Source organism: Globicephala melas, chromosome 2, assembly GCF_963455315.2.
Source record: "Globicephala melas chromosome 2, mGloMel1.2, whole genome shotgun sequence".
In the NCBI taxonomy this organism is placed as follows: Eukaryota; Metazoa; Chordata; class Mammalia; order Artiodactyla; family Delphinidae; genus Globicephala; species Globicephala melas.
The window spans coordinates 68,605,523-68,631,084 of NC_083315.2; the positions used below are offsets into that span (position 1 = coordinate 68,605,523).

Sequence of the window (25,562 nt, forward strand, 5' to 3'; positions counted from 1 at the left end):
GCTACGGGTTTGTTTTTGTAGGTCCTTTTCTTCTCTTGTGTTTCCCACTTAGAGAAGTTCCTTTAGCATTTGTTGTAGAGCTGGTTTGGTGGTGCTGAATTCTCTTAGCTTTTGCTTGTCTGTAAAGTTTTTGATTTCTCTGTTGAATCTGAATGAGATCCTTGCCAGGTAGAGTAATCTTGGTTGTAGGTTCTTCCCTTTCATCACTTTAACTATATCATGCCACTCCCTTCTGGCTTGTAGAGTTTCTGCTGAGAAATCACCTGTTAACCTTATGGGAGTTCCCTTGTATGTTATTTGTTGTTTTTCCCTTGTTGCTTTCAATAATTTTTCTTTGTCTTTAATTTTTGTTAATTTGATTACTATGTGTCTTGGCGTGTTTCTCCTTGGGTTTATCCTGCCTGGGACTCTCTGTGCTTCCTGGACTTGGGTGACTATTTCCTTTCCCATATTATGGAAGTTTTTGACTATAATGTCTTCAGATATTTTCTTGGGTCCTTTCTCTCTCTCTTCTCCTTCTGGGACCACTATAAGGTGAATGTTGTTGCGTTTAATGTTGCCCCAGAGGTGTCTTAGGCTGTCTTCATTTCTTTTCATTCTTTTTTCTTTATTCTGTTTCATGGCAGTGAATTCCGCCATACTGTCTTCCAGGTCACTTATCCGTTCTTCTGCCTCAGTTATTCTGCTATTGATTCCTTCTAGTGTATTTTTCATTTCAGTTATTGTATTGTTCATCTCTGTTTGTTTGTTCTTTAATTCTTCTATATGTTTGTTCTTTAATTATTCTAGGTCTTTGTTAAACATTTCTTGCATCTTCTCAATCTTTACCTCCATTTTTTTTCCGAGGTCCTGGATCATCTTCACTATCATTATTCTGAATTCTTTTTCTGGAAGGTTGCCTATCTCCACTTCATTTAGTTTGTTTTCTGGGGTTTTATCTTGTTCCTTCATCTGGTACAAAGTCCTCTGCCTTTTCATTTTGTCTATCTTTCTGTGGATGTGGTTTTCCTTCCACAGGCTGCAAAATTGTAGTTCTTCTTGCTTCTGCTGTCTGCCCTCTTCCTTCATGAAATTCTTAATAATTTTTGAGCAAAGGTCCTGCATCTTCATTTTGTACTGGGCCTCAAAATGTATCTGGTAAAAATTGTTTTGATTAAACTAATAGCATTCTGTTCCTAGTATATTGCATTTTTTTTTCTTCTTGCAGTGTAGGTGGCTATTGAGATAATCATAAGTTTTCCCTTTTAATATATGAATGTGGGAAATTTTTCATCATAAATTATCTCTGCATTTATATCCTAAACTCAACTTAACAATAATGGATTTTTAAGTAGACATTATTATTATTATTATTTTTTTGCGGTACGTGGGCCTCTCACTGTTGTGGCCCCTCCAGTCACGGAGCACAGGCTCCGGACGTGCAGGCTCAGCGGCCACAGCTCATGGGCCCAGCCGCTCTGTGGCATGTGGGATCCTCCTGGACTGGGGCACAAACCCATGTCCCCTGCATCAGCAGGCGGACTGTCAACCACTGCGCCACCAGGGAAGCCCAGTAGACTTAATTTTTTAAGAAAAGTTTCGAACTTATTTTAAAAATTTAAAGAAAAATTATGAAGATAATGTGGAGTTTCTGTATACCCCACACCCAGTTACCCCAATCATTAACATGTTATTGTTAATATGGTACATTTGTTATAATTAATGAATCAATAGTCTGTAGTTTATTCAGATTTCCTTGGTTTTTATCTAATGTCCTTTTTCTGTTGAAGGATCCTACCCAGGATACTACACTGTATTTCGTTGTCTCCTTAGGTTCCTCTGGGCTGTGAGTTTCTTAGACTTTCCTTGTTTTGAAGACTTTGACAGTTTTGATATTTTGATATTTTACAGAATCCTCCTCTGTTGGAATTTGTCCGATGTTTTTCTCATGATTAGACTGGGGTAATGTGTTTTTGAGAGGAAGACCACATAGGTATATTGTCATTTTCATCATCTCATTTCAAAGGTACATACATCAACATGACTTATCACTGTTGATATGATGACATTAATCACCTCCAGAGAGGGGAGAGTGGATGGAGGTTGAATAAATCACCAGTGGCCAATGATTTAATCAACCATGCCTAAGTAATAAGGCCTCCATAAAAATCCAAAAAGGGTGGGGTTGAGAGAGCTTTGGGGTTGGGGAATATGTGGTGATGCAGGGAGAATCGTGTGCCCAGAAAGAGCATGGAAGTTCTGTGCCCCTTCCCACATACTTGCCCTGTCATCTCTTTCATCTGGCTCTTCCTGCGTTCTATCTTTTTAGACAGTAAGTTAACTTTTTTTCTGAATTCCATGAGCCACTGAAGAAAACTAATCAAATCCAAGGAGGGGGACATGGGAACCTCTTATTTATAGCCAGTTGGTCAGAAGCACAGGTGACAACCTGGACTTGAGATTGCAGCAAAAAATTGTGAGACATGCAAGGATAGAGGAAAGTGTGACCCATACACTGGGGAAAAAAAAAAGTCAACAAAAACTGCCTGTGAAAGCAACCAGATGTTGGTTTAACAGGCAAAGCCTTCAAAGTAGGCATTATAAATATGTTCAAGGAATGAAAGGAAGTGATTAAAGAAGTAAAGGAAGGAATCAGGACAATGTTATATCAAGTAGAGAATATCTTATTGATAGAAATAAGATACAAATTATTTAAAAAGAAAACAAATGGAAATGCTGGAGTTGAAAAGTACAATAATTGAAATGAAAAATTCACTAGAGGGGACTTCCCTGGTGGTGCAGTGGTTAAGAATCTGCCTGCCAATGCAGGGGACATGGGTTTGAGCCCTGGTCCGGGAAGACAAACAATCCAACAAACAATCCTTGAGGCCAGTGAGGTGGCCCTGATACTGAGCAGGGCCTCGTGGGGCTCCTGGGCACAAAGCCTTTCTGTGTCCCCCATTTCTTTGATCACAGGAAACAGCCTTCATTCAGCCTCGATGACCTTCCCTGAGTTCCAATGGGCAGATTCAAGCAGTTGTTAATTAAGGAAGGGAGGGGATGCAAGACCTGTTTCCCCATCAACGGATACACAAAATAATATCTTTGAGCTATTTTGCAGATACTGAAACCCCTCCAGGTGGGAAGAGTTAACGATTAAGGATGGTATGCTGCCCACAAGCATGCAGACCCCAGACCAGTTGGACCTGAGGGTTGATGATGCTGACTTCTGAGGCAGGAGATGGATGGGCTCCAGGCTAGGCATTTATAACTGGCCTCCTATTCACAGCTCCTACATGAGAAGAAGATGAGCTGCAGGCCGGACATTCATTACCAGCCCGTTTACATTTCCTGAAGCAAGAGACAAACAGGCTCTAGGAGTACGTATTTATGACCAGACTCCTGTCTATATTTTGATATCTGCACCTCAATATAAAAACCAGCAACAGGAATAGGGTAAATAACCAGACATTGGACACTTTTATGGCAGGGACAGAGACGGGCTAAACCCTGTTAAAAGATCAAGAGGTCATACATTTCCCATCCTTGGGGCAAGGGAGACATTGCACGTGCGCTGAAAGGCTCCTTGGGGTCAAAAAGGAGGGGGCACCACCCCATAACATGTGATACTAAGGCCATCCCGTAGGCCTCTGGGCTGTAATCCATATTGGAAAAAAGTTGCGCATGCATGTTGGGGAGGGTCCTAGGGCAGGTCAGGTGTGGAAACAGAAACCAGATAATTGGCCAAAGGTAATCAAAGACCTGGAAGAACTGCCCTATATAAATGACTTAACCTCCTCTTTACTGCACTCCTCCTCATTAGGGAGGATGCCCACACCCTTACTTTCTGGGTGTGCATCTCTGCCTTGCTTCTTTTTTTTTTTAATTTAATTTTATTTATTTTTATACAGCAGGTTCTTATTAGTTATCTATTTTATACATATTAGTGTATACATGTCAGTCCCAATCTCCCAATTCATCCCACCACCACCCCACCACCTCTGCCACTTTCCCCTCTTCTGCCTTGCTTCTATCTTAACTAAACAAACTGTTTCTCTGTGTGCTCTCCCACTTGTTGTTGTGCTATGTCTCTAATAATAAACATTGTACCTGTTTTTACAGTTTTTGCCTCCATGAGAAATGCATTTTTCACTGGGGGCAAAAGCCAGGGGGTATGGTAGCTAGGATTCCTGGTTTTTATCCAGGCTACCCAGGTTCAATTCCTGGACAGGGAATTAACATCTTGCTTCACGCCACCACTCACTGCTGCCTCTCCGAGATCACTCCTACTTACCTCACCAGCAACCCATCAGAAGAATGTCCACAAGCTGATCACGCCCTCTTTGAACAATTACTATAAAACTTCTCACTATCTTCTCCAAGTGGGGGGATGCACGGTTTTGAAGGCATTAGCCCGTTGTGGCCCCCTTTGTCTGGGAAACCAATAAAGCTATTCTTTTCCACTTCACCCAAAACTCTGTCTCCGAGATTCAATTCAGCCCTGGTGTACAGAGAAGCTGAGTTTTTGGCATCAGCCTTGCCTAAGGGCCCATAGTGAAGAAGAGGAGGAAGGAGGGATGGTTCCCAGGTCACCTGCCCTCCTGCTGCAGGCCCTGCCTTTCTGGGCCTGAGCTTCAGCAGCCGTGTTAGAACTCCTGGGTCCCATGAGGCTCCCAGGACTTTGGGGGCACTAAGGGCCTTTTCTGAGGCCGTAAGGCTCTCAGAACTTTTTGGTGCTTCTGGAGCAGTACAGGCCTCACAGCAACCAGAGGTTTGATGCAGACTCCTGGAAGCAGCCAGCACTCATTCCCCGGCCTGGGAAGCCCTGTGGTGGCTGGGGTCTGGTCTCACTCTTGCTCCCAGAGTCATACATACAATCCAACAGCAAGGACCTCTGCTCTGAGCTCAGGGTCCTGCTCAGCCTGGATGCAGAAGGTGGAGAAGTTCCTCCCTCAGAGGATGCTGGAGTGTGGAGGTGTGGGTAGGGTGCTGAGGGGCTTCTTGGTGTAGGAATTAGTGATGACCTGTGCTTAGATTTCCATGTGACCATGAGGCCAAAATGTGGGGTTTTCTCTAATGGGCAGAGGGCATGGGAGTCTTGTCCCTTCCCTCCTGCAGAGTTGGGTCAATCTCCCCTCTGCCCTCCCCCATTACTTGTCTCCTCAGGCTCCCTTTCATGCAGGGCCCCAAAGGAGGCTCTTGGCATGTCTTGTGAGAGGCCAGAGACTTTAGCAATGCAGAGAATTCTGGAGGCTGAAAGGCAGAGGAAAGGTCTTTTAGTTTTCAGAATCCCAGATTTACCTCGTCTGGCTGTGCAACCTTGGGCAATCATGCCAGCAGTCTGGGACTCAGTTGCCGTGGGTGTTAAATGGCTCCTTCTGCACGGCCCATCTTGGAGGGAAATGATTCAAGACGGAGGCAGTAGGTAGTAGCAATTCCCCAGGAGAGACGAGCAGGCTGAGCCCGCGGAGCTGGGACAAAGGGAAGTCCAAGGGTGGGTCAAAAAGGTGCCTGGGTCATTTTCTACTCGGGGCTTCAGTGAGGATGGCCCGCAGCAGCGTGGGCGACTCAGCCGGGTCCGCACACCTGGCAACTGGGGAACACTCACTCGGTCGGGCGGACACACCCTGCACCGGGGAGCGGGTGGAGGCGGGCGCGGAAAGGGGCGGGCCCTCGCTGGGCTGGGCGGAGCGGTAGCCGCGGTCGGGAGGTCAGGTAGGCCTGGGCGCGCGATGGGGCGGGGGAGTCCATCCGGCGGGCGGCGCGCGGCGAGTGGACGCGCACGGCTGGCGGAACGCAGGCAGCGCCGAGGGCAGCCAGGCGAACGCTGGGGCTTCGGCGGCGCCTGTCGGAGGCGGGGCAGGAAGGCCCGTGCAGCGCCTTAGCCTCGCCGGGCGTGGGGAGAGGGCTCGGCCCACGGTCCCCGCTGGGGGTGCCCCCCCACCCCAGGCCTCTTCAGAGGACACGTGTCAGTACTTTGTCGTCTCACCCCATGTCATAGCCCCTCCCCCAGGCCTGGGATCCCCCGTCCGTCAGGCTCCGTTATCCCCAGGCCCAACCCCCCGCTGACCCGCGCGCGGTCCCGGCCGGATCCCTCTCCTCCCTGGCCCGTCTCCCTGGGCGGCGAGCGGCCCGGCCCCCGCAGAAGACACTCGTCAGCAAGTTCTCACCCCTGTCATCTCATCCCTCTGCATAACTCACCCCAGGCCTAGGGACTCCGGCCCATTGTCCCCGGACCCAGCCCCTCGCTGAACGCAGGCTCGGCCCTAGCCCCCGCCCGGCGCGTCTCCGGCAACACGCCGCGACCCGGGATGCAGCCCACAAGCTGGGCGACCGTCAGGGAGGCGGCGGGCCGTGACGTGCTGGCTGCCGACCTCCGCTGCAGCTTCTTCGCCTCGGCCCTGCAGAGCTACAAGCGCGACTCTGTACTTCGGCCCTTCCCCGCATCCTATGCCCGCCACGACTGCAAGGATTTTGAGGCCCTGGTGAGTGTACTTTTCCCCTGTGCTGTCCACTGCTTCGCAGGGCACGTTGTCTGTGGAACTCCTGTTAGTGATGGTGCCAGCCCCCGGACTTAACATTCCTAGCCCGGCCGTGGGGAAGGTTTGTTTCCAGGAGCTAAGAACACTCCCAACAACCTTCACACTCCCAAGTGACTCCCAGGGGTGAACTGAGGAATTCAACAGTTGCACAGGCCTCCACAACATTTCCTAGTGTGGCTTAGGGTGTTGATCTGAATCAGCTGGTTCTGCTAAATAGGAAGTTATCTATCCCTTTGCAAATAATGAGACACCATAAGTCCCCAAAGCCACCCGGACCTCATCTTCAGATGAGGTAATATATGGCCAGTACTTTTATAAATTATAACATATGTACAGTACACATGTGAGCTGTTATTTCTCTGATGATTCAGGAGGCACTTAATTTCTTGCAGAGTTCACCTCAGGCTCAGCGTTCCAGATATTAGTTATCTTTGTAATCCAAATGTTTGAAATTACCTAGAAAAATATAACTTGCCAAAATTGATTCTGTAAGAAATACAAAGTCAAAAGCCTATAATCATTAAAGACATTGAATTAGTAGTCAAAGATTTTCCCTCAGAGAAAACTCCAGGCCTACCCAGTTTCATTGGTGAGTTCTACCAATCACTGAGGGAATAAGTAATTCCAGTTTTACACAATTCTTCCAGTGTATTGAAAAATAGGGTAGTGTAATCTTGATACTAAATCTAATAAGAATGATACAAGAAAAGAAAATTATAGGCCAATGTCACTCAAGAGTATAAATATAGAAATCCTCTATAAAAGGATCCTAGCAATATATAAGAAGAATAATTCCTTATTAATAGGTTGGGTTTATCCCAGGAATACGAAATTAGTTCAACATTAGAAAATCTCTTAATGTTATGAACCACATTAACAGAATGTTGATCATGTTTAGAATCAACAGATGTTTAAAATTATCTCCGATGAGGTGGTCAGTATTGGGTGACCCTCTTTGCTATTGCTCCCAGGTGGTCAAGGGACAAAGGCCAGCCTCCTGTCCCCTACCAGGTCCATTGCAGCTTAGGCTGGGGATGTGTTGAGGGCACCTCAGGTCTTGACCACAGTGCACAGGGGTTTCGGGTACAGGGAGTGGGAGGTTGGAGAAAGAGGCAAGCAGATTGACTTCCCCCATGGTTTGTTCTGCAAATTCAGATATTTAATTTTGTGAGTTTGTGATATCAGAGTGTTGGAGATGAAACTTTCTTCAGTTTTGTCAGTGGATATTTATGGAGCTCCTGTTGTGGGCCAGGTGCTGAGAATACAGAATTAAAGACTCAAGGAGAGGTTAACAGCCTGCTCAGCTATACTATGGGATAAGCCCTATATATACAACATGGAAGCCCAGAGCAGGACTCCAGGCCTTGGCAGTAGGCTGGAATCAGGGAGCACTAACCAGGGGCGGTTATGATGCCCTGCTGAGTCCCCAGGGACATGGAGGATTTCGAGGAGCAGAGAGGAGGAAAGGGGTATTCCAGGAGGAGTAGCAGGATGGGCAGAAAGCCAGGACCTCACCAGGAAGGATAAGTCTGTACTTTAGTGTGGCTTTCATGGGGAACGGAAAGAGATGAGGCCAACCAGAGCAAGCAGGACTGGGCATGTCCTGCCCAGATGTGTAGACTTTTTCCTTGGGCTGGGAGGTCATTGGTGACATCCAGGATGCATTTCTGAAAGACCCTTGTGGTGGCAGGGTGACAGAGAGATCTGTTCAGGAGGAGTAGAGGGAGGAGGAGAGATTGGGGGTCAGAGGGACCAAACTCACCAGAGATGATGCCTCACAATGCGCTTTATTAATTTTTGCCAAGAAACATCCAAATGGATTAGAATGCTCAGTGTGTTCTCTTTCTGCTGGAACAGAATCGGGTTACTTTGATGAATATGGGATAAATACAAAGGGATCTTTGGAATTGCTTTGATTTATTCATGCCTTTTAAAAATTTAGTTTTAATTACACAAGTAATGTTTCATTATATTCTTGTTTTAAAAAAAGCAAGTGATAAAGTATAAGCTCCCCTGATAGAGCTCACCCTGTCCCATGTCCCTCCCCTCAGTTTGAGGCATACCCTTCCTCCCATACCTGTAATTTCTTAGGAGAGCTTTGGCAATATGGGTAGCCCCAAATAGCCTCCTCCTCGGTAGAGACAGACTGTCCTGCACGTGGGTCTCCCTTTGGGGACAGTTTTAGACAATGCACTCTTTCTCTTGGGGGTCACTGGAGAAACACAGACAGATTCTTACCATCCCACTCTGTTGCTGTATTCCTTATTGGGCACTGGTGTTAGGGAAATTAGCCCAGGCCATGCAGATTCTTGGCTTTCTGTTAGGCATGGCTTTCAGGAGCTCTTTCTGAGGAGAGGCCCCCCACCAGGCAGGATCCGGCGCGACCTCTGGGGGCATGCACATTCTTAGACAAACACGCTTTAGGTTTCATTTTGTCACATGTTACATGAGTTAAAGAAAAGCTGCCCAGAACTTAGCATCTAACCTGTGTCTCTCTGACTCAAAGGTTAACTTTTTTAAAAAATAAACTTATTATTTATTTATTTATTTATTTACGGCTGCCTTGGGTCTTCATTGCTGCGCGCGGGCTTTATTTTTAGTTGCGGCGAGCGGTGGCTACTCTTCGTTGCGGCGCGCGGGCTTCGCATTGCGGTGGCTTCTCTTGTTGCGGAGCACGGGCTCTAGGTGTGCAGACTTCAGTAGTTGTGGCACATGGGCTCAATAGTTGTGGATCGCGGGCTCTAGAGCGCAGGTTCAGTAGTTGTGGTGCGTGGGCTTAGTTGCTCCGCGGCATGTGGGATCTTCCTGGACCAGGGCTGGAACTCGTGTCCCCTGCATTGGCAGTATTCTTAACCACTGTGCCACCAGGGAAGTCCCTCTCAGATTACCTTTTTATTTCTGTTCTCAGGAGAACTATGTGTAACTTGTTTAACCTTCCTAACAACTCAGCGATGTAGGTTCTATTATCATCTCTGTCACCATCAGCTAATCAGTATATGTGCTGGTGGCAGACATCCTCCAGCTCCAGGTGATGCCGGTGTGTAGTCAGGGTAGAGAACCACCCCTTTAAAAGGTTCCCCTGGTGACTCTTTTTTTTTTTTTTTAAAGAAGATGTCGGGGGTAGGAATTTAGTAATTTATTTATTTATTTTTGCTGTGTTAGGTCTTCGTTTCTGTGCGAGGGCTTTCTCTAGTTGTGGCAAGCGGGGGCCACACTTCATCGCGGTGCGCGAGCCTCTGACTATCGCGGCCTCTCTTGTTGCGGAGCACAGGCTCCAGACGCGCAGGCTCAGTAGTTGTGGTGCACAGGCCTAGCTGCTCCACGGCATGTGGGATCCTCCCAGACCAGGGCTCGAACCCATGTCCCCTGCATTAGCAGGCAGATTCTCAACCACTGCGCCACCAGGGAAGCCCCCTGATGACTCTTTTTATGAAGCGGACTGTTGTAGACTTTCACCCCCAATCTGTTTTAGTAAATCTGGATTTTCATACCTTAGGTTTATGCAAAGCAAGGTGTACCTGTACGTAACTGTGCAGTCCATCTTTCCCACCTTCATCTCAGTGGCCCACCACCTCCACCCATCCTGCCCACCCCACTTCTAGGTGTCACTCTGTTTGTCAGGTCCCTGAGGCTGGTGACCTTGGCTATACCTTTGGTTCATTTCCTTCCAGCACCTCCACCCACAACTAGTAACTATGGCCTTTGGCATCTTCCTAGACAAGGATTTTTTTCAGATGTTCTTTCCTGCCGCCAGCCCTTCTAGGACAACATTGCTTAACACCTAAACCTGAGTATCCCCACCTTTTCCTGGTAGTAAGAATCACTTGTGGCAACTTCTGTAAACACAGATTCTTGGGCTGCCTCCCCAGGAGATTGTGATCTGCATGGTTGCAAAGTGTCCACTGGGCTGTCCTGCCGCCTCCTGACTCAAAGCAAAGAGATTGAATTGTCTCCTTCTAAGGTCACTGGTCCTCTCTCTCCTCTGCTCACCCCCTGCTGGTTCCCTGTCCTTGGCTTCTCAGTCACCCAGACCACCTCTTTCCTGAGACTTCCTTTCTCAAACCCCTGTGACTGCCCAGCACTGCCCAACATTCAGGACTGGCCCAGGCTCCCTCAGCCACTTCTCCAACTGAATCCTCCCTTATTCCTCAGAGCAGAGGCTGCGAACATGTGGCCTGTGAGATGACAGATTTTGTTTGTCCTCTGGTCTTTTAGAAATTCGGAAATTAAAAAAAAAGTGTGTGTGTGTGAATTCCCTGGTGGTCCAGTGTTTAGGACTGCAACCTTCCTCTGCAGGGGGCATGGGTTCCATCCCGGGTCCATCAGGGAACTAAGATCCTGCAAGCTTTCAGGTGTGGCCAAAAAAAAAAAAAAAAAAAAAAAAAAAAAGCAGCTTACTGATTTCTTTTAAAAAGAAAAAAAATCTGAGGCCCCATAGCCTGGGTAGAGGTCGCCCTTGGGCAGAAAGCAGCTGGAGCTGGGGGGGGTTGGTGCCTGGTCCCTTTGCTAGGCCAGGGGTCTCCAGTTCAACACAGTCCTTACTATTCTTTCCTGGATAACCCCTTACTCATATATATATATTTTTTTTTTTCGGTACGCGGGCCACTCACTGTTGTGGCCTCTCTCGTTGCGGAGCACAGGCTCCGGACGCGCAGGCTCAGCGGCCATGGCTCACGGGCCCAGCCGCTCCGCGGCATGTGGGATCTTCCCGGACCAGGGCACAAACCTGTGTCCCCTGCATCGGCAGGCGGACTCTCAACCACTGCGCCACCAGGGAAGCCCCCCCTTACTCATTTTCATCACCTCTCTGGCCCTAGGGACATTTGAGCCCTGACCACCTTTTGGGACAGGCACTGTTTCCTTCTCTGCCTCCTCACCATGTTCTTTCCCACTGGGAATGCTCTCTCTCAGATTCCTCCCCCTCACTCCAGGCCCCACTCCCATCCTACTTGCTTTGAAAACCTTTCCCTTTGCCTGCCCCTCAGCCCCCAGAAACAGCTGCCTTCCTCCTGCACACTTTCTCCTCAAGCCAGTTGTTGATAAATGCCTTCCACTGTCACCAGCTGTGGTTCATAACTCTTGTCTAGATGGAGGGTTTTCTGTCTCCTGCCCCTGCCCCATACTACACGTGACATACATCTTTCTTCCTACCTTTGATAGGGGTTAAGCATACCCAGTAGCAGTCTTGGTTGTGTTATTCAGGAAACATACCTAAAGCTTCCCAAGTAGCCTCTTAAAGTCCTACTTGGATTGACTCTTTTGGGCTAAAATATTCAGTCTATTACTAAATTTCTCCATTGATTTGGTAGGAGAGCATCACAGAGAATGGACTCTGGAGTCAGACCACCTGGCTTCATGTCTCTTCCTTGCCAATGAATAGCTGTGTGACCCTAGGCAAGGTACTTAACCTTTCTAAGCCTCAGTTTCCTCACTTGTATGTATGTATTTATGTTTTAAAATTAAAAAAAATTCTTTTATTGAGGTTTAGTTGATTTACAGTATTATATAGGTTTCAGGTGTATAACAGTGATTCACAATTTTTAAAGGTTATACTCCATTTATAATTATTAAAAAATATTGGCTATTTCCCTGCACTGTACAACATATCCTTGTAGCTTGTCTAGTTTGTACATAGTAGTTTGTACCTCCTAATCCCGTACCTCTCTCCTGCCCCTCCCCCCTTCCTTCTTCCCACTGATAACCACTAGTTCTTTATATCTGTGAGTCTGTTGCTGTTTTGTTATATTCACTAGTTTTATTTTTTAGATTCCACATATAAGTGATATCATATGTCTTTCTCTGTTGGACTTATTTCACTTAGCATAATACCCTCCAAGTCCATCCATGTTGTTGCAAATGGCAAATTTTCATTCTTTTTTATGGCTGAGTAGTATTCCATAGTGTGTGTGTGTGTGTGTGTGTGTGTGTGTGTGTGTGTGTATGTATACACACGCAAACACCTATCTTATTTATCCATTCATCTGCTGATGGACACTTAGGTTGCTTCCATATCTTGGCTATTGTAAATAGAGCTGCTATGAACGTTGGGGCGCATGTGTCTTCTCAAATTAGTGTTTTCCTTTTCTTCAGATATATACCGAGCAGTGGTAGGTGGGTAGGTGGGTAGATGGCCATTCTGACACGTGTGAGGTGATACCTCATTGTGGTTTTGATTTGCATGTCTCTGATGATCATCTTTAAGCTGGGCTGTCGTGAGGATAAAATGAGACGAGACATGCACAGCATTTAGCCCAGTGCCTGGCATGTGATAAGGCCTCAACAAATCGTAGCTATTACTATCTCATTCTGAACTTGATGTCAGGCTGCAGGCTGGCCTCTGAGACTCCAGGATACGTAAGATGTGGTTGGCCCTCAGGAAGCGTTTGTCTTAAGCAGATTTGAGATGGTCCCAGAGAGTCAAGGACGAACCTGGGATTCTGCACTGAGCACAAGGGGAGCACAGAGGTCATGGGGGGTCAGGGACAGGGCAGGTGACTTTAGGCTGGCTTTGAAGACTGAATGTCATGCTGGGCAGCTGCAGAAGCACAGGGGAGGAGAGACATAGGGCAGCTGAGGAACAACATGGGGGGAGCAGGTGGGAAGTCTGTGGCAGAAGGTTCTCTTAGGCAGAGGCCAGCCCAGATTCTGAAGGGCCTTGTTAAGGGGAGGGCTGCTGGTTTTAGCAGGTTAAAAAATATAGACCGAAATACAAATTCGAACTTCAGAGAAGCAACAAATAATTTTTTTAGCACAGGTATGCCCCAAATATTGCATGGGTTATATATTTAAAAAAATATTGTTGTTTATCTGAATTCAAATTTAACTGAGCAGATTGTATGTTATCTGGCTGCCTGGGAGGAGAGCTCGTACAGATTGTATGTTATCTGGCTGCCTGGGAGGAGAGCTCGTACAGTTAACCTCCCTCGTTGCCATCCACGTCCCTCACTACACGCTGGTTGCCAGATAAAATACAGTCTACCTGGTCCTCAGAAAGCCCTGCTCAAATACAGACAGGTTTGGTCACAAGAGGAAGAAGCCTGTTAACTTTTTGTAGCAGATTGATTTTTCAGAGTAGCTTGAAAAGTGAAACAGGACATTAGGGAGGTCAGCCGAGGGGTTAAGAGTGGGGCCGAGGGCAGCCCTGCAGGACACACAGGCAGCAGTGGGCAGGCAGCAGTGTGTCTGAGGGCCTGAGCCCTGGAAGAGGCCTGGGCCCAGCTCAGAGTTGGGAGAGTTCTCTCCCACTTCCACAGACTGAACCCCTGAAAGGGGCCTGGGTTAACTGACGGTCCTTTTGTGAGGCCCCCTGTGCCTTGATCTGGACTGTTGGCAAAGGCTGCGGCTCACAGGTGGGATTGGGGAGCAGTGATGGGAGTGGTGATCCCAGTGGGAGAGAAGACTGCTCTGGCTCTGGCGTAACAGGTGTGGACCAGGAGTAGAGAAGAGGGACAGGGGAGGCCGAGGTGTCCCTGAGGGTATGTCATTCGGAATGCATCTTCAGGTACCCTCAGGGGCTCCATGTTGCCTACAGAACAAAGGCCAGAGTCCCCAAGGGGGATACAAGGCCCTTCACTGGCTGATCTCAAGTCACCTCACTCCTGTTCCTCCTGGCGACCCCTCCCCCATACTCTAGGCTCCAGGCATACTGAACTATTTGCAGTTAATTATAACAATCATGGCAGTCCCACTAACTTAATACCTTCCTGTTGCTCTAAGCACTGCACTAGTTTAACTTGGTTAACCTTCACTGGCATCCTGTGAAGTGGCTCACCTTGTCCCAATTATATGTTTGAGGAAACTGAGACACAGGTTAACTCACCCAGGTCACACAGCTAGTAAGGGGTGTAAGAGCCCAGGTTTGGACCTGGGCCGCCCAGGAGGAGAGCTCGCACAGTTAACCTCCCTCGTTGCCATCCACATCCCTGACTACATGCTGCACTTCCGTGCTTCTGTGCCTTTGCCTGTCCAACCCGAGCACACAGCACCTCCCCTTTGAAGACTTGCCTGACCACTCCCTTTTCTCAAAGCGCCTACCCAACAGGAGTCCCGCCTGGCCCCTTTTGTAGTTTGTATCCGTCTTTGTTATGACAGTGAATAGTTTTAAGTCATAATTATTTACCTTTCTGCCTCCCTGCTGTGGAGCATCTACACATCCATGTTTTTATTTATTTATTTATAACATCTTTATTGGAGTATAATTGCTTTACAGTGGTGTGTTAGTTTCTGCTTTATAACAAAGTGAATCAGCCATACATATGCATATATCCCCATGTCTCCTCCCTCTTGCGTCTCCCTCCCACCCTCCCTATCCCACCCCTCTAGGTGGTCACAAAGCACCGAGCTGATCTCCCTGTGCTATGCAGCTGCTTCCCACTAGCTATCTATTTTACATTTGGTAGTGTATATATGTCCATGCCACTCTCTCACTTCGTCCCAGCTTACCCTTCCTCCTTCCCTTATCCTCAAGTCCATTCTCTAGTAGGTCTGTGTCTTTATTCCTGTCCTGCCCCTAGGTTCTTCAGAACTTTTTTTTTTTTAGATTCTATATATATGTGTTAGCATACGGTATTTGTTCTTCTCTTTCTGACTTACTTCACTCTGTATGACAGACTCTAGGTCCATCCACCTCACTACAAATAACTCAATTTCATTTCTTTTTATGGCTGAGTAATATTCCATTGTATATATGTGCCACATCTTCTTTATGCATTCATCTGTCGCTGGACACTTAGGTTGCTTCCATGTCCTGGCTATTGCACATAGAGCTGCAATGAACATTATGGTACATGACTATTTTTGAATTTTGGTTTTCTCAGGGTATATGCCCAGTAGTGGGATTGCTGGGTTGTATGGTAGTTCTATTTTTAGTTTTTTAAGGAACCTCCATACTGTTCTCCATAGTGGCTATATCAATTTATATTCCCACCAACAGTGCAGGAGGGTTCCCTTTTCTTCACACCCTCTCCAGCATTTATTGTTTGTAGATTTTTTGATGATGGCCATTCTGACTGGTGTGAGATGATATCTCATTGTAGTTTTGATTTGCATTTCTCCAATGATTAGTGATGTTGAGCATTCTTTCATGTGTTTGTTGGCTGTCTGTATATCTTCTTTGGAGAAATGTCTATTTCGTTCTTCTGCCCATTTTTCATATCCATGTCTTTGTTATTTTTTTGTTGTTGTTGTTCTTGTTTTTTTTCAGTACGTGGGCCTCTCACTGTTGTGGCCTCTCCCGTTGCGGAGCACAGGCTCCAGACACGTAGGCTCAGCGGCCACGGCTCACGGGCCCAGCCGCTCTGCGGCGTGTGGGATCTTCCCTGACCGGGGCACGAACCCGTATCTGTTGCATCGGCAGGCGGACTCTCAACCACTGCGCCACCAGGGAAGCCCCATGTCTTTAAATTGGATCCTCACGGATGGCCTGCAAGGCATGTAGAGATAGTTTTTTCAGAAGGCTGAGGCTATTGATTGAATCTTTAGAAATAGAGACAGGAATAAAGCAGCCCTGAAAGGTTTCTGATTTTCAACTACAGGGTTAAGAAATGAACCCCCCAAGGTTGGCAACAGTGAACTATCTAGAAACGGGGGAAAAAGCTACTGGTATTCATGAAGTACCAACTACATCCTTAGGAAAGGTATGTGTTGTCCAGGGAGAAATACAAAGAACAGAAATGGACATACACTGTATAGACCAGACCCTGAGATTCTGTTACCTTCTTTAATCTTCCTGACAATCCACATGGAGATAGTGGGGTTCCCGTGTTAGAGAGATCGAGGCTCAGCCAGGTCTGGTGCTTTGCCTGAGGAGCAGGGAATCAATCTGAGATCTGTCTGCTCTTTTCTCTACATCCAGGAAACAGGAGAGCTAGAAAAACACAAGACAGTCCTTGGTCTCCGCGAGTCCTGGCCATTCTGGGGAGAGAGTATTGGGGCTGAGTGCTTTAGGGTTTTGGAGGAGAGGGGATACCTGGGTTGGTAGAGGTGGGGAAGGGGCGCTCCAGGGGACTGAGTGAGCAAAGCTTGGAGGAGGTATGTTCACAGATTGCACCAGTCTGCAGTGGTGTTTTAAATGCCATGCTGGAGAGATCTGGCTTCTAGTCAGTTTTAATTTCTGAGCAAAAGCTACAGATACCTTGTAGCTCTCTGCTAGTCCAGGTCCACAGTCCCTTATCAGAAATCCCGGCACCAGATCTGTTTCGGAATTGATTCTGCCTGATTTTACAAAGGCAATATTGTCCCCCTCAAGACACCTGTCACAGGCCACACCAGGTACCAGCCTAAATCAGAAGGCTCTGGGATGGATCACAGCTCACAGGAGGGCATTCCATTTCTGCAGAAGTCCTTGCTATAGTCCACATAGAGGTCCAGGAGCTAGTCTTGCCCCCGAGAGGGACAGTTCGGGTGTAAGGAGATGAGATTCATGTTGGGTGGCTGCAGGAACTGCACTGGTCTAATGAAGCCCCATGTTCCATGGAGGCTGGTCCCTCTAGTAAGAACAGCATAGACATAGCTGCCAGTGTCCTCACAAAAAGTCACCACACTCAGGGAAACCCAAAACCATGGATTCCCCACTGTTTCCTCCAGTCCAGATGCAGTTACCGTTCTGGGTCATCTTTACCAAAAGCAGCGTTGCCTGGTTCTGTATGTAGTTGCTATATTACCTTTGTCTGGTCTCCAGGGGAACAGGTTAACAGAAAATTAACTCATGCTGAAGGGAGAAGGCTTTGTAACCCTTTACCGACATGTGTATATACCATGTATTTGGTAACACCTCCAGCGGGGTGCGTCCCATAATCAGGTATTAATAGTTCTGCAGCAAAATGCATCTCATCAGTAGTAACACAAAGTGGGATAATTAAGATTAAACGAACCGCACATCAGCTCAGGTTAGGTTTTGTACCAGTTGAGTTACAGATAACCTTCCAGTGTTCAGAACATTTGGAGTTGGGCAGTATTTGGAAAGGGATCGTAGACCTGTTGCATTTCCCTCTGAAGAAATTCCTTGGAACCTGAAATAAGTGCAGGTCGCCTGCCTTACCACTAGAGGGCACCTGGGGTTACGATCATTTTGTCCAAGATCCTTGCTAACGGAGGTTTTCCTCACTTCAGCTTGCAGATGCCACTAAGTTACCCAACCTGAAAGAACTTCTCCAGTCCTCAGGAGACAAAGACACATGGGCCTGGGACCTGGTGAGCTGGATTTTGTCCTCAAAGGTCCTGACAATCCACAGTGCAGGAAAGTCAGAGGTGAGACTTTGGTCTATAGGATCACAGATTCCTGGGCCTGGAGGGCTCTGGGACCTCTTTGTGCACCAGCATGACCTGGGAAGCTTATTGAAAATGCAGATTCCTGGACCTTGTGTCCCCAGAAATTCTGATTCTGTGTCTAGAGTGGGGCCCAGGAACTTGTACACTGGCACTACAAAGCTGTGTTCTCCCTCTTACCAGCGGGACCTTGAGCAGGTTACTGGGTGCATTTCAGTACCTCAGTTTCCTCATCTGTAAAATGGGGATAATAATAGTATACTTCCATCAGGGAACTGGCTGTGAGAATTAAATGAATTTTCTCACTTAGAACAATGCCTAAGGGCACATGCTAGGGGCTCAGTAAAAGTTGGGTATCAGAAGCACCCCAGGTACTTCTGGCAAGGGTGGACCAAACATTCCAGCTGTCAGGAAGCAAAGAGACAGAACCCGAAGTGGTGGAAATCCTCAGGCTCTGGGTTCAAATCCCATTCCCATCTATTATTGAGTCTTCTTTTCCCCATTTGTAAATTGAGAATATTAATAGTTACCTCAGAAGGGAGCTATAATAGAATGTGTCTCACCCGCAGTACAGTCTCTGGCACAGGCCAGATATTCCATAATTTGGCTTCCCTTGCTTGGCTGCGATCTTGCGGGGACGGGCTGGGATGACAAGGATCAGGGTGTAGGACAGGCACATCCCTGATCAGGTGTTCTTTCCTGTAAGCGGCAGCAGGAGTTTGTACTATTCCTCACTTAATCAGTTTTAATTTAAGAGCATTCAGTTTTATAAGTTCCTGCTAAAGACAGAAATCCTCCTTAAGTGGCGTAGAATTAGGCATCTCGTTTGTGGTGTCTAGGGACATCCTCCATCCATGTTGGATGGTAAGATAACATAAACAGCCCTGGAGAGGGAGTCAGGAGACCTGTATTCAGGTCGGGCTGGGCTGCTAACTCCTAGATGATCTCTGGGTTTCACTTTCGTCATCTGTTAAATTTAGATTTATTCATTCATTTACTCATTCCTCATAAGGGCATCAAGCGCCTACTGGAGTTGGGTGCTATTTGTAAAGTAGATAAGGCAGCTGCTCCTTGATTTTTGATTATAGTAGTGGAAATCCTCAGGCTCTGGGTTCAAATCCCAATCCCATCTGCTAAGTTCCATTAAAATATGGAGTGTTGGGACCCAGGATTATCAACTTTTTATTGTGCCCAAGTAAGGATATTGTCTACCATGTATCATTTTATAAAAGGATATTTTAATACAAAAAAAAGATGGCCCTGACTTCAGAATAAAGGACAGTTCTTCCAAAGAAGGGATCATGGCAACCTTACATCAATGTAAATATATCTGTTAAATTGCCCTTATTTTTGTCATGTAATCACAACCCAGAGAAAACTTTAACACAGACTGGCTTTGGTCTGTGACGTACTGTTTGGAAATCTTGGAAATGGTGTGGTCTCTGCCCTGAAGAGGATTATTACCCTTTAGGAAGGAGCTTACCCTTCTGTATCAGTTAACTTTCATTGCATAACAAACCATCCCCCAAATCTACTGGCTTAAAACAACACTGATTGCTTCTCGTGATTCTGTGGGTTGGCTGGGTGGTTCTTATTGGTGGGGCCGGCTCGCCTGGGGCTGATCCAGGGTAGCCTCACTTGTGTGTGGGGGGCTTCAGCGGGGATGGCTGCTGTGGTTGGGGCCTTCCTCTACGAGGCTGTCATCCTATAGAAGGTTAGCAGGGCTTGTGAAGGGTTCCCAGCAGCAGACAAGGAAGGACAAGCTCTTTTCAAGTCTCTGTTTGCCGTATGTTTACCAAGGGAAGTGACATGGCCAAGCCCAGATTTAAGGGGTGGAGAAATAGATTCCATCTCCTGATGAAATCTTGGTGGAATTCCACCTGCAAACTCGCATTGCAGAGGGGTGAGTGGACAGGGATGGGAGGAAAAAATGTTGTGGCCATTTCTGTAATTCATCATCACATCTTTCCACCTCCTAAGATTATTGTCAAGATGGAATGCAGGAAATAGATGTGAAAGTGTAATGAAAATTTGAAGTGATCTTTAGTTAGAAGGAGCAATTCATGCTTCTCAGGGAAAAATATTGTTAGAGGAAAGCAGCCTTGAGCTATAAGCTCTGGACTTGTTTATAAACTGATGTTTTTATTCCTGTGAAGCCAGTTCTTCTCATGAGCAGAGCCCATAGGCGTTAAGCCCAAGGCTTTAGGAGGCCATTTTGGCAGCACATTTAACCAACTTCCCAAATGAAACTTCAACTTCTTGCATGTTTTCAAGTTTGAAAAGATCCAAAAGCTGACTGGTGCCCCTCACACGCCTGTCCCCGTGCCGGACTTCCTGTTTGAAATTGAGTACTCCGACCCAGCCAACGCCAAATTTTATGAGACCAAAGGAGAACGAGACCTAATCTACGCCTTCCATGGGAGCCGCCTAGAAAACTTCCATTCCATCATCCACAATGGCCTGCACTGCCACCTGAACAAGGTGGGGCCCGAGGCTGCTGACATGGGGGGGGGCTGTGTGTCAGGGCTGGTAGGGGTGAGGGTGGGTAGGCTCACTAAGGCCTTGCCACTCAAAGTGTGGTCTGCAGACCAGCAACAGCAGCGTTGCTCGGGAGCCTGTGAAAAGGCAGAATCCTGGGCCCCCCTGACCTTCTGCGTCAGAGCCTGCATTTTAACAAGATCTCCAGGTGACTCCTATACTGATTAATGTTTGAGAAGCATCGGTTTAAAGATGGTTCCCAGCCTTGGCTGCACATTTAGAGTCACTTGGGGAGCTATTAAAAATCCCAATGCCTGGCCGCATCCCCGACCAACGTGGGGCCCGGGCACCAGTGTGCTTTCAGAGCTCCCCAGGCGATCCCAGTGGGTGGCCAGCCCTCACTCGTCAGCATGATCCCTGGACCAGTGGCGTCCACATCACCTGGGAGCTTGTTGAACACGTGGACTCTCGGGCCCATCGCAGACTGCCTGATCAGAAATCACAATTTAACAAACTCCTAGGTGATTCGTATGCATGTTGAAGTTTGAGAAACACCTGCCTAGGGGACCCGCCAACAGAGTCAGCCCTTGGGGAAACAGGAGAGGAGCTCCCTCCTTGAGCACCTTTCCTTCCTTTGTCAGGAGTGTCAACCACCCCTTCTTTGTCAGCACTTATTTTGTCCCTCAGTGAGGCGAAGGAGGAAGAATACAGACAGGAGCCAGAAAGACCACCTTTGCAGCTCTGCAATCCTGGGGAAGTTTACTTAACCTCTCAGAGCTCCGGTGTCCTCATCTGTAAAATAGGATTCCATGACCCAAGTGCTGGTGCCCTGATAGGATTGAAACAGTTCATGTATGCAAAGGGCTCTTCCTGTACTTAAGTACCAAGGAAGCAGTGGCTGCTTTTAGAGGCTGACGGAGAGCGACTCTGGGGTGTCTGGAGGGCTGCAGCCTTTCCGCCAGTCGTCCCAGCATCTGCCTTGTCTGGGGAACTGGCTCCGCGAGCTGTGGGCTCAGTCGTGGCTGATGCAGCCCCGAGGCTGGAGAGGCTTTTCCAGCACGGCTGCCGCTGATTAGCACAGTTGGGTTTTGCGAGGATGATGGGCTTGTTTACAGCTGGCTCTCAGCTTATTATTATGGCCAGGCTACTGGAATCCAGGGGGCCTCTGCTTCACACCAGAGCCCACCTGGAGAAGTTGCCTGCAGATTCCAGTCTTGTAACCAAACCTTCACTTCAGTGCCTGAGGGAGTTGGCTGCTTAGAAGCATCTCATCATAGTCCTTTGGTGACGTGGATGCTCTTCTGGCTCCTCTGTCTGGGTTTTCAGTGAGGGGCTTGCTTGGGGGAGCCTACCTGCCAGTTGAAGCTCTGAGATTGTTTTTCTCGTAGGGATACCCCAAGTTTCCTGCTGTTGTGCTCTCCTGCTCATGGTTCTTGAGTCTAGGGAATGGCGTATATACATGGCAGGCATAAGCAGAAATGGATGTGGGGTCAGATCAGAGGACATCCGTGTCCTTGGAGAAAATCTGTGTTAACTTTTGAGACATGGGGACACTGTAACAAGGCCAAGGAAAGGCTTGTTTCATTTCCCCTACACTTCCCTTAATCGGCTTAGAGTTGTGGAAGCCTGGTGCCACTGACTAGGATGTTTCTCAGTTAGCAAGTAGAGGACATTCAGTGAGCTGTTTGAGGCCATTCATCATCTTAAGGTACTGACACCGTGGCCCAAGAATAGCATCTGGATTACAGCTCATGTCAAATTCCATCCACTGGTAGCAGTTACCTAGAATGTTGTGCTGAGAAGGATTCTGAGTCAGTATGAATGAGTGCCATGATTGATATTTTTATGTCGGCGTCACGGTTGATTATTGATGTCTACCATGGGCAAAGGATATGTTTGCTATGCCTGCTGTAGCCTCAGCTTGTAGGTATTTCACCTGAGATCCTTCTCTTTCACCTGGCATGCTTCCTCGTGGAGGACACCAAATTAGCATCACCACCAGGGACCTGCCTCCTAGAATTTTGGACATTTTCTTGGTCGACACCAACACAAAGAGCAAAACTTACCCTGCCCCTCATATAGGCCTGCCTCATTTGGTTACAGTTTCTGGCCTGAGAGATGCGTTTCTGTTCCAAGTAATGACTCCGATTACTTCCCTTAGTCACTCAGGTGTTACCCCCTCCCTGTACATAAGGGCATGACTTTGCTTCTGCAAGCCTGTCAGTGTAGCCATGCTTAACACATTCATGTAGCAGGAATGCCTGATACCCTACGACATCAGAACCTGTGACGGCATACCCACCTCTGTCTTGTGCCAGGTGTCCTGTGCGGTGCTCTATGTGCATCATCTCATTGAATCCTTGAGGAGACAGTGTTGTCACCGCTTTGCAGATGTAGAAACTGAGACCCAGAGAGTTTATATAACTTGCTAGCTTGTTAGAGGGATAGGCAGGATTCAAACTTGGGTCCGTTTGACTCTTATCCCTGTGGTTTTCTCACTCAGCCTTAAGCACTGGAACTACTAGTTTGCCAGGTTAGTTAGCCACACCCACAATCAGTTAAACTGTCGTCAGATAGGAATGTGTTTTGTAATAACCCTGTGACGATGTCATAGGATTATTTGATCTTATGCCTTTTGCTGGGGGAAAAAAAGAGGCTTGAAGATTGTGTTAACAACCTGTTGAAGAAAAACCTGTGTCATCTTGCTGTGCCAACTCTGCATTCACCCAGCCCTGTTTCTTTTCTGTTGATCTGCCATTTCAGACATCCTTGTTCGGGGAAGGGACCTACCTCACCAGTGACTTGAGCCTGGCTCTCATTTACAGCCCCCATGGCCATGGGTGGCAGCACAGCCTCCTGGGCCCCATCCTTAGCTGTGTGGCCGTGTGCGAGGTCATCGACCATCCAGACGTCAAGTGCCACACGAAGAAGAAGGGTGAGTGAGCACTTAGCCCAGACCTGTGCTGCAGGCCTCTGGGTGTCAGGCTTTTGCCTTTGGCCCAGCTGCTGGGTGGAGCACCCACTGCATGCCAAGGGATGTGCTGGGTTAACAGTGTAGGACAGGGCCTGCCTTCAGGCAGTGAGCAGTCTCCTTATGGACTGAACGCACAGTGGAAAAGGTATCACTGACTACAGGGCAGTGGGTAGGGAGTGCCAGCTGAGGGTGCTGATGAGGTCCACAGCGGCAGCTCAGAGGAAGGGGCAATCATGGTGGGTCCAAGTGCTCAAGGAAAGCTTTGGGGTGGAGAAGATGAAAATGAGTGTGTGAGGCCAGAGCACAGTCTCACTGAAGGTAGAGACTGGATCTGATTCACTCTTGGGCACCTGGGGTCAGCAGGGAGTCTGGTACATACTTGACATTCAATAAACATTTGCTAAATTGAAGCTAAAGACTTGCGTCCACACGCTATTCCTCCAGGCTGCTCTGCTGTGTGCTGGAGCCCCCAGAGGATGTAAAGGGCACCTGAGGCCATGGGGGTGAATCCTGGACTCTCTAGGGAGTGGATGAATACTGGGCCACCTCAGTCTGCTCTCCTGATATGTGCCTTAGATCTTTGCCCCATGCCCCCTGCTGTTTTGCCCTCAAAGGCAGAGGTCATAGAACTGTCATTCTAGTCTCCAGAGCTGGCCTGTTGGTTCCACTGAGAAAAGGAGAATTGAGAAAACTGTCTGTTCCTGGCCTCTAATGTAAAACAATTGGAATCCTGAGGAATGGGCCCAGGTCTGACGCCACTCTCCCAAACCAGACAGCACGAATATTCGCTTTTGTAATTCTTAGGAAGTCTGCAAACCGTGACATTAAACATTAGGACAAAACCTTGCAACGTCTGCTGTCACGAAGCTTTGACCTTTTGTGGGTTTTTTTGTTTTGGTTCTTTCTGGTAAAGCTTTTCATGTTACTAAAAGGAAAGGTTTTGTTTTGTTTTTTGAAACAAGTCTTGGTACAAAAGGTGGAAGATAAGTGTTCTAAGAAACTCGAATCCAGAACCGTTAATTTAAAATGCTGTTAAAAAGTTTGTTTCAGATCAAGTCTTATTTCTAGTCCCAGATTATTTTTCTGTTATGGCCATCAATCTGCTTCTTCCCTCTGCTTTCCCAACTCAGTTTTTTCCCTCTTGTATCCCTTTTAGTTTCCTATCCCGTTTCCTCCTCCCGGTTGTCTGCTTGTCGGACTCTCCTATTTTTAAGTCCTGCTTCACGTACACACACAGCCCATTCCTCTGCCTCTCGGGGCTTCTCCACCCTCAGGACCAGCGTGCTTGACCCATTTCTTTTCATAGTTTGCTTCTGTTTTTATTGTATCTTCCCCCTGTAAAGTTGTGCTTTATCTCCTTATTTAGATTCCAGGGAGATAGATCGCAGAAGAGCGAGGATCAAGCACAGTGAAGGGGGAGACGTCCCTCCAAAGTACTTTGTGGTCACCAATAACCAGCTCCTGCGAGTGAAGTACCTGCTGGTGTACTCACAGAAGCAGCCCAAGAGGTGAGAAGGATGGTCCCTGTGTGAGGTCCAGGAGAACAACTAAAGGCTGCATTCATAGTGTTGGGTTCTTAGTTATCAGCAGCTCCTCTCCCCCAGCCTTACACCTCAGCTATCTCCGCTTTATGTAAGGGGTAAGAATTGAGGAATACAGGTCGAATAGAATCTGGTCCTGGCCCTAAGGGACTGTATATTCTAGTGAAGAAGAGCTTTGTTAACATAAATAACTTGAGGGACTGAATGAAGCCCAACTGTGAAGCCCCTTTGCCACTTGGGCTCCTGATCACAGTCTGAAACCCACTCACTGGCTTGCGCTGAGAGGCAGGGTGGTGCCAGGATCTGGCTGGGATTATGTGCCGTCCAGCTTGGTCACTTCCCAAGCTGGCTGTCGAACCACCACCTGCTCCTCTCTGGACCTGAGATGCTTCATCTTTATCTCTAAAATGAGAGTGTTGAATCCAATAGCAGATGAGGCCTTCCAGCGCCTAAGAACCTGAGAGCGGTGGATTCCTCATGCCGTCTCAGCATTGTGTTTTCGAGGGTATGGCAGGGCTCTCCAGGGTTGCGGGTCACTTTGAGATTTTGTCACACTGTTGGGGGTCCGTGGTAGAATTTCTCATGGGGATGAGCAGCAGGTGAACAGGCAAGACAGGGAAAGGGTGATTGTTAATACTCTTGACTCCTACTCGTACACACCAGTGGCTTCTATGCTTCAGAATGCAGTATCTAGTAAAATCCTCCCTCCTTAAATCTGGGAAATACGTACCGGGTTCCTAAGTGTGGGGGACGTTATCCTTTGGTTTAAAATCATCCGGCTTT

At 47.6% G+C, this 25,562-nt stretch overlaps 1 protein-coding gene across 9 annotated transcripts in view; it reads left to right on the forward strand.

Annotated features, from left to right (window-relative positions):
- Positions 1–5,671: 5,671 nt before the first annotated feature.
- PARP16 (poly(ADP-ribose) polymerase family member 16) overlaps positions 5,672–25,562 on the forward strand; it is a 36,969-nt gene continuing 17,078 nt past the window's right edge. For 6 of the 9 annotated variants that reach the window (XM_060294127.1, XM_030875253.3, XM_030875258.2 and 3 more), the window contains exons 1-5: positions 5,726–6,464; positions 17,631–17,768; positions 20,061–20,267; positions 23,028–23,199; positions 24,605–24,746. In XM_060294127.1, coding sequence (XP_060150110.1) covers positions 6,291–6,464; positions 17,631–17,768; positions 20,061–20,267; positions 23,028–23,199; positions 24,605–24,746 — 833 coding nt within the window. In that variant the 5' untranslated portion in view covers positions 5,726–6,290. Of the gene's footprint in view, positions 5,695–5,725; positions 6,465–17,630; positions 17,769–20,060; positions 20,268–23,027; positions 23,200–24,604; positions 24,747–25,562 lie in introns of those variants that run through there. The other 3 variants (XM_060294125.1, XM_060294128.1, XM_030875263.2) reach the window with 3 other exon arrangements.